This window comes from Ananas comosus, linkage group 13 (genome assembly GCF_001540865.1).
Source record: "Ananas comosus cultivar F153 linkage group 13, ASM154086v1, whole genome shotgun sequence".
NCBI lineage: Eukaryota > Viridiplantae > Streptophyta > Magnoliopsida > Poales > Bromeliaceae > Ananas > Ananas comosus.
The window spans coordinates 3,445,359-3,459,117 of NC_033633.1; the positions used below are offsets into that span (position 1 = coordinate 3,445,359).

Sequence of the window (13,759 nt, forward strand, 5' to 3'; positions counted from 1 at the left end):
GACGTATAGATGAAGGTTTGAGTTATTTTTCTAAAAAGGTGTGAATGTTTGATGTTTTATAAATAGAAAAGGATAATATTTGACATATCCTTCAAAACTTCAAAAAATATTTTATTTATTTTTGAATAACCAAAATATTCTTATTGATTGTAAAAAATTTCTTCAAATGTACCCTTCTCTCTAAGGTTTTACTAATGGGATTGAATTAAGGTATTTAATTTCAATATTTTAAAATTTTTGAATAGTAATAACAGGTGTGTAATTAAGTAAAATCCACACAGATGATATATATCGAACCTAGCAGGACACACTACAATTAAGAGTCAAAAAATAAAACTGAGATGGTGTGTTAACAAAATTGAGATTGTGTGTATGATTTAATTAACCATGTACGTCGACTGTGACTATAATATCATGGCAATGGTTTCTCTATATAAAAAAATAATAATAATTTAGTACCAATTAATATTCCAAAGTAATTAAAAGCTAATTTAAAATTAAGCAATTTTTCTGATACTAGCTAGATTAACAAAAACAATTAATGGCATCTGATGAATGGTGGAAATATTGGTAGAGTACGTGGTGCTACGACTATTAATAGATCATTGCTTACAGATAGATTCAGCGAATCAAATTTATCTAATCTGCAGATCATAGTAAAAATAGCGCTGTTAATATCGTTACTTGCTTAAAGTATACAAAGGGCCAAGTGAAACAAGCACTAATTGGTGACGTAATTGATGTATGCACTACCCCTTACCTCTGGAAACTAAAAATCCCCTTAAGAGTTAAAGTTTTCTTGTGGCTTGCTGGACGCAACAAAATCTTGACAGCCGACAATTTATCTAAGAGGGGCTGGCAAGGCCCCTCAATCTGTGTTTTTTGCTATGCTGACGACGAAACTCTTGAGCACATCCTCTTCTCCTGCAATTATGCGACGATGGTGTGGAACTACCTCCTAAAAGATATTCCAAATACTCACAAATTGGTGACGGATCTCCCAAGTAACTTACCAACCAGGTGGAATCGAGCAAGACAGTCACTGAAGGGGCTTTTAAAAAGAAACTTTGATATCTGTTTGGCAGCGGCGTGTTGGGAATTATGGAATCAGAGAAACTGACGAATCTTCAACGGCCGCCTCATCCGCTGTGAGGAGACTGCAAATAGGGTCATTAATACGGTAAAGCTTTGGTTATCTGTGGTGGGAAGCTAGTAGGAGTTGATTATATTAGCCATCTTCATTTTGTTTAATTTTTTTCTTTCCTATTATGTTGCTCTTAGTCTCTGTTTTCTTGGACTTTAACTACTGACCCTCGGCAGTGGTCCTTTGTATTGTTCTCACAAATAGGGAACATCCCTGTTTCCTCAAAAAAAAAAGAAACAAGCACTAATTAATAAGGCTCTATCATAATGAAGTCCAATTAAACATGCTTGAGTTACTTTAATGTGTTCACATTTTACTTAAACACACATAGTAAGCCAAAGTATCAACTTACATTTGCTTTAAGACAATTTAATGCACTCCCCATTTATTACTGAAAAGAAAAAGTTCACGAAAGGAGAAACAACAACCTGTTGAAAATCAATAGGCTCAGTGTATTCTCAATGAATCAGTTTAATAGCAAATCTCTTTTAAGAACTATTTAAACTCACTCCTTGCACATAAATTTCCTTAGAAAGATTTAAAAAAAAAAAAAAAAAACTTGTGCAACATTGATCAACTTATTATACATGGGTTCTCACTTTTTTGTATGTGTAGTTCTCTCATGTTCATGGCTTTTATCTTTAGCAATTCCCTCGGCGGCGTCGACGCAAGGTGTTCTACTACATGTAGAGTACAACCAGGTGATAAAACAATGCTCTTTGTGACTTGCTAATAAACTACATGTGGTAATTCCTTTCATATTTTCATTTAGTGACTGATGCTATGATTTTATGTACACAAATAACTGTGTTTTCAGGTGATTATCAGCAACGACATCATCGAACTAACCATATCGAAGCCCGAGGGTCGCATTACGGGAATTCGGTACAATGGTATTGATAATTTGTTGCAGTATTCATCTAACCAAAGCAATTTAGGCGGGTACGTAGTTTCATAAACACCTACTGATACAGTACAAAAAAAAAAGAGAAACAAAAAAAGAGAAAAAAAAAAACTGTTGAACTTTGTAGGATATGCATGGTTTGTGTAAAATTAATTCAATCCTATGCGTGGCTTTTAGGTATTGGGATCTTGTATGGAACTTTCCTGGTTCTGGACAAAAAAGAGGAGTTTTCGCGATGTGAGTTTGTAATTTCTTTCTTAAATGCATTTCCTCGCGATCTTACCTTTTTTTCGTTAAGTTTCTGAGTACAAATATCTGTATTAGCTAGAATTTTAAAAGTTAGCACAATGTTTTGCACAAATTTAACAAAAGGGTAAGATTGCGACGAAATAAAAAAAACCCTATAACAATTGAATTGAGGAGGATCTAATTGAAACTGCACTATAATGTTAAGTGTTAGTACATGCATGCAAAAACTGCTTATTCTGAAAAAGGGGCAGAGATATATATGTTATGCAGATTGGAAGGTGCAGAATTTAAGGTCATAGTGCAGAAGGAGCATCAGGTGGAGGTTTCTTTCAGCAGAACATGGAATCCGTCGCTACGTAACGGTGTCCGATTGAATGTCGATATAAGGTACGCAATCGAAAACCTAATATAAAAAAGAATGATTTTCAATCAGTGTGTACAATAACTCGAAGATTTGATCAGGTATATAGTGCTTCTCGGTAGCTCAGGGTTTTACAGCTATGCGATCTTCGAGCATAAGAGAGGCTGGCCCGGTTTAGACCTTTCGGAGACTCGAATCGCCTTCAAGCTTCGCGAAGACAAGTAAGAACTTTTCTTTTTCTTCTTCTTCCTTATTCTCTTAGCTGCATTGTGCCAGATCGTTGGCGCTAACCTTTAATCCTGAAAGCTCGAACTGTTAGAAAATTATAACTAATTCACTTAAAGTTATAGATATAGTGCCCACAGATTTCAATTGTGACTCGACTCATTCAGCCACACGCCACTTCGAGCATGACTCAGCCCAATCTGACCTCCTGCCATAGGATAGGATGTTGGCCCTTTAAGCCAGCACATTGTTGTATTATGATGAACCTAATTGAATTTGGTGATTTATCGGCTTGTCAGGTTCCGATACATGGCGGTAGCTGACGACAGAAGAAGAAAAATGCCGAGAGCTGAGGATCGGCAGTTCCCACGAGCGGTGACATTGGCGTACAAGGAAGCGGTTCGAATCGTGAACCCGCTCGAGCCCGAGTTCAAGGGCGAGGTAAAATCCAACTCGATGATCAGCAAAATCAAAACTTTAATTCTGCGTAAGTAAATAAACTCTATTGATACTGAGGCTTATGATCAGGTGGATGATAAGTACCAGTACACGGTTGCTAACAAGGACAGTAGGGTGCACGGATGGATCTGCTCTGATCCACCAACTGGTTTCTGGGTCATCACACCCAGCAACGAATTCCGCGCCGGTGGGCCCCTTAGGCAGGAACTCACCTCTCATGTCGGTCCGACCTCTTTGGCGGTGAGCTGCGCTTTTTGTTTCGGTAAAAAACAAAACATACAAAACTTACCTGAATTATAAATTATTTTGAGTCGGCTATTCAATCTTTTTGAAATTTTGATTTTGCTATCCAACCTTTCAATTCGTTTGATTTGACTTCAAAACTAACTACTTATTTTAATGAATAAAGAGTTGAGAAAATTGCATAAAAAATATACAGGTTAAATTTGTAAAAATAAACAACATATTCAAATTTTGAAGTCAAAGTGATGTTGACTGACTCAAATCAAACAAATTGTAAGATTTGATAATAAAATCAAAATTTTGAAAAGCTGGATAGCCGATTCAAATAATACATTGTTCAGATAAGTTCTGTACGTTTATTGTCATTATTTTTCTTAAGCAAGTTAAGGTATATTAACATCCGACTGATGTGCTTAATAGATTGAAGGGTACGTAAAATTGATAGATGAGATATGAGATAAAAATTTAATTGGCTAAATGTTACAAGTGGCAGTTGAACCCATGGCTCGGCAAAATGAAAGGAATTTAAAATTTGACTCTTATACCATATTGTCCAAAAATATCTATCGATTATAGCAGGAAACGAGCTCAGAAATATATATTAACAGTTACTACTAGTCATTTGAAAGTATGTAATTTATTCATCGATGATGCGTACGACATATACAGATTTTTCTGAGCGATCACTATACGGGAAGGAGCGCGCATTTCCGACTGGAGGACGGCGAGCACTGGAAGAAAGTTTTAGGCCCCATTTTCATCTACTTGAATTCTGCTGCAAACCAAAGAGATGTTGCACTCCACCTCTGGGAGAATGCAAAAGCCCAGGTAATAAATTAGGATCCAAATTCAAATAATTAGTAATCCATTAATAAAAATATACTAGTTTGTGACATCTCAATAGTACCACATCGAACGTTAGATCTAAACGAGAGAAGTATGTGACATTCTAATAGACCCTCATCGAATAATATGAAAGAGTGTGATAGTTTTATAAGTAATGGACACACTAGTAATAATAATTGAGTTTAAGCATTTGGGGCCGGTACGTGATTTGGACCCAACGAGTTTTTATTGCTAACAGGTCGGATCGTCTCAAGTTCTTAATAATTTTTCAATCTAAACTGATTGATAAGAGTTTGGTAACAAACAAACTTAGCCATTCCAAATGTATAATATGCAGTATTTTTGAAATATTACAAATCTAAAAGCAAATGGCCCCCCTAGGACTATTGGAGTAGGATCTTTTAAATCGACTTTTCGAAGCACATGGACATTCAAATTGACAATCGGTCTTATTAAATATGATCTACATTATTAGAATTACTTAGATTTTCGAATTTCACTACTTTTAATATTATTTTTTTAGTATTGAAAGGTTTCAAAACTAACAAATTTTATGGTCAATGCGATGTATTTAAATTTAACAGTGTAGAATAATTCAACAGAGAAATTTTGATAGAAATTTTTTTTCCGCTATCTAGAATACGATTAATTTGTTTCATTTGAAATTTAAGTTCTAGTATCATCTTTTTTTTATAATATTTTTATTTTAGCCGTTTATTTTGAACCCACTTATTTTCCAAATAAATAATGTCATAAAACAGTGAATTTAAAAATATTTTTAATAGATTCAATCATATCTAATAGAGCCGATCATCGAATTCATAATTTCATAAACACTCTGGCTAAGCTCTTATAAATTGTACCATTTCCAAAATTAGTAAGGTCTCATTTGGCACCATCACTCTCTTTTTATTCGTTTAAATAGAATTTGAAACAGTATTTGGATCTCTTGCAATTCTTACATCCAAGCACATTTTTCAACATTAATAAAAAAAAAAATCAAAAATTTGGAAGCAGTTTTTTTTTTTTTTTTTTTTTTTTTTTTTTTTTTTTTTTTTTTTTTTTTTTTTTTTTTTTTTTTCCTGCTTTCAAGATTGTTTTAAAGAAGTCCTCATCCATCACTTGGTATGGGTATATTGTGCAGGCTAATCGATTGTCACAACAAAATAAAAATTCCTCCATAGATATATCAAATTATATAGAATTAGTATTTCAAAATACAAAAAAGGCAACGACGTCAAACAAGGCCTTAGTTAGCTTGTGGTGTTGTTAATCACTCTTGCTAATTTTCTTTCTCTTATATTTTCAGATGCAAATTGAGACAAAGAGATGGCCCTATGGTTTTCCTGCATCATTGGACTTTCCAAAATTGAACCAAAGAGGCTTGGTTTTTGGCAAACTAATGGTTCGAGATAGGTACACTTTTTAATTCAACTTCAAAGAAAGAAAAAAAAAAAAAAAAAAACAGTAAACTTTCTTAAAGGCATTTTTATAGTTTCACATGATGATCATAAATTATTACTCTTAAGAGAATACAGCCCTTCGTACTCATAAGTTATTTTTGATGATGGAGCTTCTGAATTTACGATCTAGTTCGTTAAATATGATCTAGAGTATTTGCAACTTCTAGAAAATAAATTTCGTAATTTTTCGAAATCATAATAAAGTCCATCAAGCGGGAATAAAATGAACGGTCAAAATCGAACGGCATCCTAAACTGAATAATCAGATCCTTTAATTTAATATCGGAGTTATTGATCTTTATTTAGGTAGTGAATATAATTTTCTATCAAAATTTCAACCTATTCCAATTCTTTTTATATGGTTAAACTAGCAAGTATTTCATGCCGGCCGTTAAAAATTGTCAATTTTGTAACCTTTTGATCGTAAGATAAATGATGTCGAAAAATTATAAAATTTGATTTTTAGAAGTTTTAAATGCTTTAAATAATGTTTAACAGTATGGATCGTTGATTCAGAAACTCTATCATCGAAAACGACTTATGAGTATGAAGATAATCGTACTCATAAGAATATAGTAGCCAGACTCTCTCTCTCTCTCTCTCTATATATAGAGAAAGAGAATCTGACTACAATGCTATTGATAGCAACACTTGGTGCTATCAAGTTTTCTACCATTAGATTAATTTTAGGGAACCACTATCATCCTAATCGTACATTGCTTCATTCAAAGGCCAAAAACTTAATGGCACCAATAACATAGTGCTAAAAACTCCAAAATAAACACACATATACACGCGCAAGCGCGCGCGCGCGCGCGCACACACACACACACACATATATATATATATATATATATATATATAGAGTAGGGCTAGAATACTTTTACAAGTATCACCCAAGTGATACTTGTGTGTTTTTAGCCATTAGATCTACTTTTTGATTACTAATAGTTCTTGGATCAAACACTATTCCACCTACCACCACCTACCACCATCATCTCAACCTCACATCTCTCCATCCAAGGGTTAAAAACACACAAGTATCACTTGGGTGATATTTTTACAAGTATTCTAGCTCTACTCTATATATATATATATATATATATATATATACAATTTCTTCACTAGAAAAGGAGCACACAAAAGTTTATTGGGTTAAATATTTAGGCACAGATGTTTCAAAACATTCACTGTTTATCAGTTTGTCCACTTTCAAAAGTAACGTACCTGAGAGTTCGGCTACTATACTCTTATGAGTACGATCACCTTCGTACTCATAAGTCGTTTTCAATGATAGAGTTTCCGAATCGACAATCTATATCGTTAAACATTATCTAAAACATTTAAAACTTCTAGAAATCAAATTTTATAATTTTTTTGACATCATTTACCTTACGATCAAAAGATCACAAAATTGACAATTTTTAACGGCCGGTATGGAATGCTTGGTAGTTTAACGGTGTAAATAATCGGAATATGTTGAAATTTTTATAGAAAATTTTATTCATTACTTAGATAAAGATCAATAACTCTGATTTTAAATTGAATGATCCGATCGTCTATTTTTAGGACGTCGTTCGATTTTGACCGTTCATTTTATACCCACTTGATGGACTTTATTATGATTTTGAAAAATTACGAAATTTATTTTCTAGAAGTTTGAAATACCCTAGATCATATTTAACGGAATGGATTGTCGATTCGGAAGCTCCATCATCGAAAACAACTTATGAATATAAAGAACTCTATACTCATAAGAGTATAGTAGCCCTACTCCTTACATGATGTAAATAAGACTTAATTACACCAACCACACTTTGCCTTACGGGTTTTTTTTTTTTTTTTCCTATATTGTATTATTTTTTATCAAAGACACCACTCAATTATTCTGTTTTTCAATTCTTTAAACTATAAGCAATAAACCTATCAATTTGGATGAAAAATACTAAAAAATACTGATCGAAAGTGATACAACATGTATTTAGCTCATTTTAATATGAAAAACAACAGAGTACATATAGATAAAAAAAATAGTTAAAAGTAACTTGATAGAAGATTTTAGCGAGTTATCATAAAAATTTATTTTATATTTTTTCTACTATTTAGCCTGCGCATTTTTAATGAATTTGTTGGATTCTTTTCTAAATTTATAGGTTTATTAACGGTCATATAGAGTTTAGCGAGAAAAAGAAATAGTTGCATAATATTTATGAGAAAAGAATAGTCCAAGATAGAAAAGAAAAAAAATAATCTAAAATATTGTGTGGAGATTGATAAAATATATTATACGATGGTGTCTTTCAAAAACAAAAAAAAAAAAAGTAACTAATGTAGCAGATGAAAATAAGAGTAAAGTACATTGTAGTAGGATGTATTAACCCTATAATAACTTCTTATCCATGTAAGCATTTGTTCATGCAAATTTAAAAAAGATTAATTACTAAGCAAATGTGGTGCTTAATTAATGTTTCAGATGCATTAGCAAATATGATATACATGCAGAAGGGGCATATATTGGCTTGGCACTACCAGGAGAACCAGGATCATGGCAAAGAGAAAGAAAGGTAAAAGAAAAAAAAACAACAACAACTATGCAGTTTCAATTTTACACTTTAATCCTCAAAAATAAAGAAAAATATGTTTGTGCAAAACTAATCTGAACTATATCGTATTTCTGAAGTATATAAAAAGAACCGTAAAAAACTTCGATTTTACTACCTGATCTTATAGTGTTTTTGAAATAAAAACCTAAATTTTAAAAGTTTTGATTTTTTTACTATCCTATCTTTCTAATATTTGTAACATTTCGACGGACTATCTTATAAGAAGCATTACATCTATTTTAGCGCACAAGGAAGTAAAATCAAAACTTTTAAAGTTTTAAGTATCTTATTTAAAAACCCTAAAAGGGGTTGTAAGTAGAGAGGAAAAAAAAAAAAACACAAAGACCGCCCGAACTTCAGCTCTTTTGCTAAAAGGTGCTAGTTTTCAGCTTTAAAAAATTAGACCCCTAATCTCCATCAAATAGTTTAATAAGCTCCGTCTCTTCAATCAAAATCACTAATACATACATAGCCGTTTTAGTTGCATGTCGTGCACACAATCTTATAAGATTTGGAAATATAAAATATTTTTGAAGCTTATATAAGATTGTATGCGAACAAAACAACGGTGCAATTAGTAAGTTTGGTTGAAGAGAGTGGATTATTGAACTATTTAATAAAGTTTATGGTCCAATTGCGAAATCAGAAGTTTGGGCATCTGTTTGAAAATTAGTCAAAGTTCAGGGTGTCTTTGTTCATTTTTTTTCTTTAAAATTTCATATAGTCCAGGAAGGAAAGGCCTATACAATTTTACAGAAAAAAAACAACCTTATATTTTATTATATTTACAGGGATATCAGTTTTGGACCAGAAGTAATCCCAGAGGTGATTTTGTTATCAAGAACATTCGACCCGGACGCTACAATCTTTACGCATGGGTCCCTGGATTTATTGGTGATTTCATGCACAAGTCCACAATAACTGTTAATCCAGGTTAATTTCTATAGTTTCATTCTGATCCTTAAACTTTTTTAAGTTCAAATATTCAAAATTCTGAACTTTTAGAACAGTATCATTTTAGTCCTTGCCTTGTTTGCACCTAGTTCATTTGTATGTTCATAAACTACGAATCTATTGATTCTTACTCCAACCATCTTAATTTAGATTTTCAATTTAATGATTTAATTTCTAAAAAAATAAAAAAAGACTATAATTCAATAGACAATAATTTTTTTTTTTTAATTAATTTCCATGAACAAGAATAAGACTGAAGTGAAATAATTTTAAGAGTTTAGAGTCTCAAAGATCAATTATTTATAAAGCTCAGGAACTAGTTGTGCGACTTTACGCATTAAATAAGAAAACCTCTGACACTGGCTTAACCAACTGTCCTTAGAGCAAGTAGTAAAAGACTTGATAGTTGGTACCCAAGGTCCCAAGTTAGTAACCTAGTTACTTTATATTTTTAGTTAAGTTTATTTGAAAAGAAATAAGCGAAGGGGTAGCATGCTACCTTTCTCTTTCAAAAAAAATTATGACACGGTTGACACTTTGATTTTTAAACTTCAATTTGTTATAATTTTTTTGCGCAAAATTTTAAAATTACTGTAATCAAATCTTATAGCTTAGTTTGGTTGACTAACTTTTAATATATCTCCAACGTAAAAATAATATAACAATATTGTAATTAATGATGCGCCAATAATTTAAAATGTTACATTACTTTTATATCAGCGATATATGCGTCAATATTTATTTAACTAAATTGGATTGTGGGACCTGATTGTAAAAATTCTTAAATTCGAGTAAAAGATTAATTATAACAATTATTAAAGTTTCAGGACTAAAGTGTTGCCCGGCTTATAATTTGAGGACTATGTATATGTACATGCAATTTGCCCTTTATTTTTTTTTGATAATAATAATTAGGTGGAAGCATCAAACTCGGAACGCTCGTATTTGAACCTCCGAGAAGTGGGCCCACTCTGTGGGAAATCGGCGTTCCGGACCGTTCGGCCGCCGAGTTCTTCGTTCCGGATCCAAGGCCAGAATACGTCAACAGGCTTTTCATCAACCATCCGGAAAAGTAAGTTCACAACTAGAGACCTTGCTATTAAAGCATATTATAATCAAGTTGTTTATAAATTAGTGGTGTTTTACTTTTACCCCCATAGTTTTAATTTCGTTGGCGTTTTTTTTCGAGTGTTTTAAATCAATTTCAAATTTGCCAGTTAGAGCGGTCTGACTATGATCCAACGTCTAGAGCTGTTCAATTCAACTTATAAGACTAGTTGACTTAACTAAATATAAGGGATCTAATAATAATCTTAACTAAATATAAGGTATATATCAGGTTCTCTAATAATAATAACTGGGTTTAATCATACTGCAATAGCCAATAGTCCCACATCGATATAAGGAATTAGGACCTTGTAATAATAACCGAATTTTAACATTTTGGGCTAGTAGTTTGGGACCTGCGAGTTATCTTTACAAGTGGTTGGTACTGTTACATTTGGAAACCAGACGAAAGTGGTTTGAGTCCAACGAGTTATTAATTTTTACTAGTGGTTCAGTTGGTTATACTTGGTATCAGAGTCGAATACATGCTGAAAGTGATTTTGGCCAAACGAGTTATTATGCTAATGGCTCGGACCTGTTACCTTTGGTATATATCATAGCTGAGTATATATATACTAGCTCAAAGTGTGAAATCTAAGTGCTATTCGGGATAAAAATACTACACCACATCTCGAGATAACTCTTGTTTATGTGTGTGATTGAGGCCCTAGTATATAATAATAATAATTAATCTAAAGTATTTTGGGCTGATAATTTAGGATCTATGAGTTATTAGTACTAGTGAGTTGGACCGTTACACTATCCAATAAGTGAACTCATGTCGTTCATTCTAAATTTTTTCAAACTGGTCAAATAGATTAATAACGCCATACATGCGGCCTAAAACAAATAAAAAACCTTGTACTTTATAATCTCTAAAAAACACTAATCAAGTATATTATAACCATATAGGATACTGAGATTAATTATGAAATACATTTCATTTTGCACAACACAATTAAAATTAATTACTCTATCATGTTGACGTCATTGGTTCAATCTAGTAACTAAAACCGCTAGTTGAAGCAACCCCAATGTGATAATATTAATTTTTAAGTTAGAATTAATTTCATACAGCTCCCTGTAAACATATCGAATAGCAAATATATTCCTACAAAGTTTAATTTATTGTATTTATTTCTATAAAAGTTCAGTGATATTTATATTTTTTCCTCTAATTTGTTATCATTAGAGTATGGTTTATTTCTTAATAGAAAATAAGTAAAATAACATTTTTGTCATCACAAATATGTCCCTCTAAAAGTCTCAACTGTTAGAATTATATAGAAATGTTCTTTTATAAATTTTCAATGAACATTTTTTTTCTTTCTACTATCACAAATAATATCAGAGGATAAAAAGGTCAATTTATTTTATTTACTAACCAGGATTAAGTATTTTATCTATGATTAACTATATTTTTATAACAAATCCTAATAGAGATATATTTGAAAACGTTAGAATGGTTGAACTTTGTACGGATATATCTGCTATTCGATATGTTTACAGAAAGTTGTATGCAATTAATCCTTTTAGTTATTATAAGTTTCGGATTTTGAAACACTTTTTTTTTTACTTTTATTTGACAGGTATAGACAGTATGGTTTATGGGAGAGGTATGCGGATTTGTACCCGAAAGAAGATCTTGTTTATAAGGTCGGAGTTAGTGATTACAAAAGAGATTGGTTTTTCGCGCACGTTACAAGGTAATATACATGATTTTTAGGCTCTTTCTCTCTTCACATATCGTTATTTATCGATCTCGAGCACATTTTCGAGTACTTTGTGCTATTTAATTTGAAAGATTTTCTGTGGATATAACAAGATTTAGGTTTGTGGGTTCGAGTGTTTTTATAACAATGTTTTGTTGCATGCAGGAAAGTAGGGAACTCTTTCGAACCAACAACATGGAGGATAAAATTTAGCTTAAACTTTGTCGAAACTAGTAGGACATATACATTGCGTTTGGCCATCGCAGCTGCACATTACGCTCGCTTAGAGGTTTGGATCATTTCCCTTTCGTTTAGCTTTCGCACGCTTTAGTCGCATTATTCACTTTGTTTCTACATCAAGGTTCGAGTGAACAACCCGAATGGAGAACCGCATTTTACGACGGTAGCGTTCGGGGACGGCAACGCGATTGCGAGGCATGGAATACATGGCCTTCAGTGGAACTTTGATGTAAGGATAGAAGGGAGATTGCTCTATACGGGCGAGAATACGATCTATCTAACTCAAGCCAAGGGAGGGCATGTGTTTTATGGTGTTATGTACGATTATCTTCGATTGGAAGGACCTTAAATGTGTGGTTGCAAAATATAAACCTAAAAATTACCAAATTGCTTGCAAGATCATCGAGAATGTAATGTTTGCGATTATATTACGCATGCGAATAAGTGAAAAAGCCCTAAATCGGTCCGACTTGCACCAAGAAACTTCAACCCTAAGTCCGGTAATTACTGAAAACTTCTAAAACATGATGTAGAAGGACCATGCATCAACCATCCTTTTTTGCTCGTTGAGAAGCTTAATTGGCTAGTAAGATCTCCTCACTTGGATATTCTGTTCATTTTTATCGTTTAGTTAGTGAAGCTTCAACGCCCCAAGTTATTAGGCGAGCATTAAAAGCAAGCTGAGCGCGCGACCAGCTTAAGCTCGATCTTTTCTGACCCAGAAGGATCTAGACAGTCGAGTCTGGTTTGGATCGAGACACAAGTCTGAAGGACATATCTAGTCGATCTTAGGTCCAGAGATTGTCATATTACTGAAAAATTGTCACACCAAAGCTGCTTAGATGATTTCCTCTAATTCTCCATATGAGCTTCTCTGATGAAAATTATTTATTGGCTGATAAGGTTAGCCCTAGTTCACATAATTAACCAGGTTACATCTACTAAAACCTTCTAAGTCTTTTTTTTCTCTTCTATTTTTTTTTTTTTTTTTTTTTTTTTTTTGCATATACATCATTGCATTTCTTCTGATAGTACTGTTTACTGTTTAGATAACATAACCCTGAAATGGATACCATCTGTTAGTCCTAACAAATTAATTGATCCAAATATTAACAAGTGCAATTAGCACCTCTATCCAACAACAGGAAACCTAATTTGTTCACTAGCTTATACAACTGTGAATTATTAGATGTTCAACAATTTGATGAGAAGTTAGAACTAATGTTGCTATCTTAGTTATAAAATATGA

General features: G+C 32.6%; 1 protein-coding gene across 1 annotated transcript; it reads left to right on the forward strand.

The window, feature by feature from the left end:
* On the forward strand, positions 941 to 12,859 carry LOC109719701 (probable rhamnogalacturonate lyase B). Its single transcript, XM_020246484.1, has 16 exons — positions 941 to 1,004; positions 1,790 to 1,845; positions 1,962 to 2,086; positions 2,226 to 2,285; positions 2,568 to 2,684; positions 2,760 to 2,879; positions 3,183 to 3,324; positions 3,412 to 3,582; positions 4,255 to 4,413; positions 5,741 to 5,847; positions 8,368 to 8,458; positions 9,289 to 9,430; positions 10,367 to 10,523; positions 12,148 to 12,264; positions 12,436 to 12,559; positions 12,632 to 12,859. The coding sequence occupies exons 1-16, from the start codon at positions 941 to 943 to the stop codon at positions 12,857 to 12,859; spliced, it is 1,980 nt and encodes a 659-aa protein (XP_020102073.1).

Excerpts from the sequence above, each read along its gene's own strand:
- LOC109719701 (XM_020246484.1), top strand. The coding sequence starts at position 941 with ATGGTGTGGAACTACCTCCTAAAAGATATTCCAAATACTCACAAATTG. Across the intron at positions 3,325-3,411 it reads AGCCCGAGTTCAAGGGCGAG|GTGGATGATAAGTACCAGTA; the intron begins GTAAAATCCAAC and ends GCTTATGATCAG. Across the intron at positions 9,431-10,366 it reads CACAATAACTGTTAATCCAG|GTGGAAGCATCAAACTCGGA; the intron begins GTTAATTTCTAT and ends AATAATAATTAG.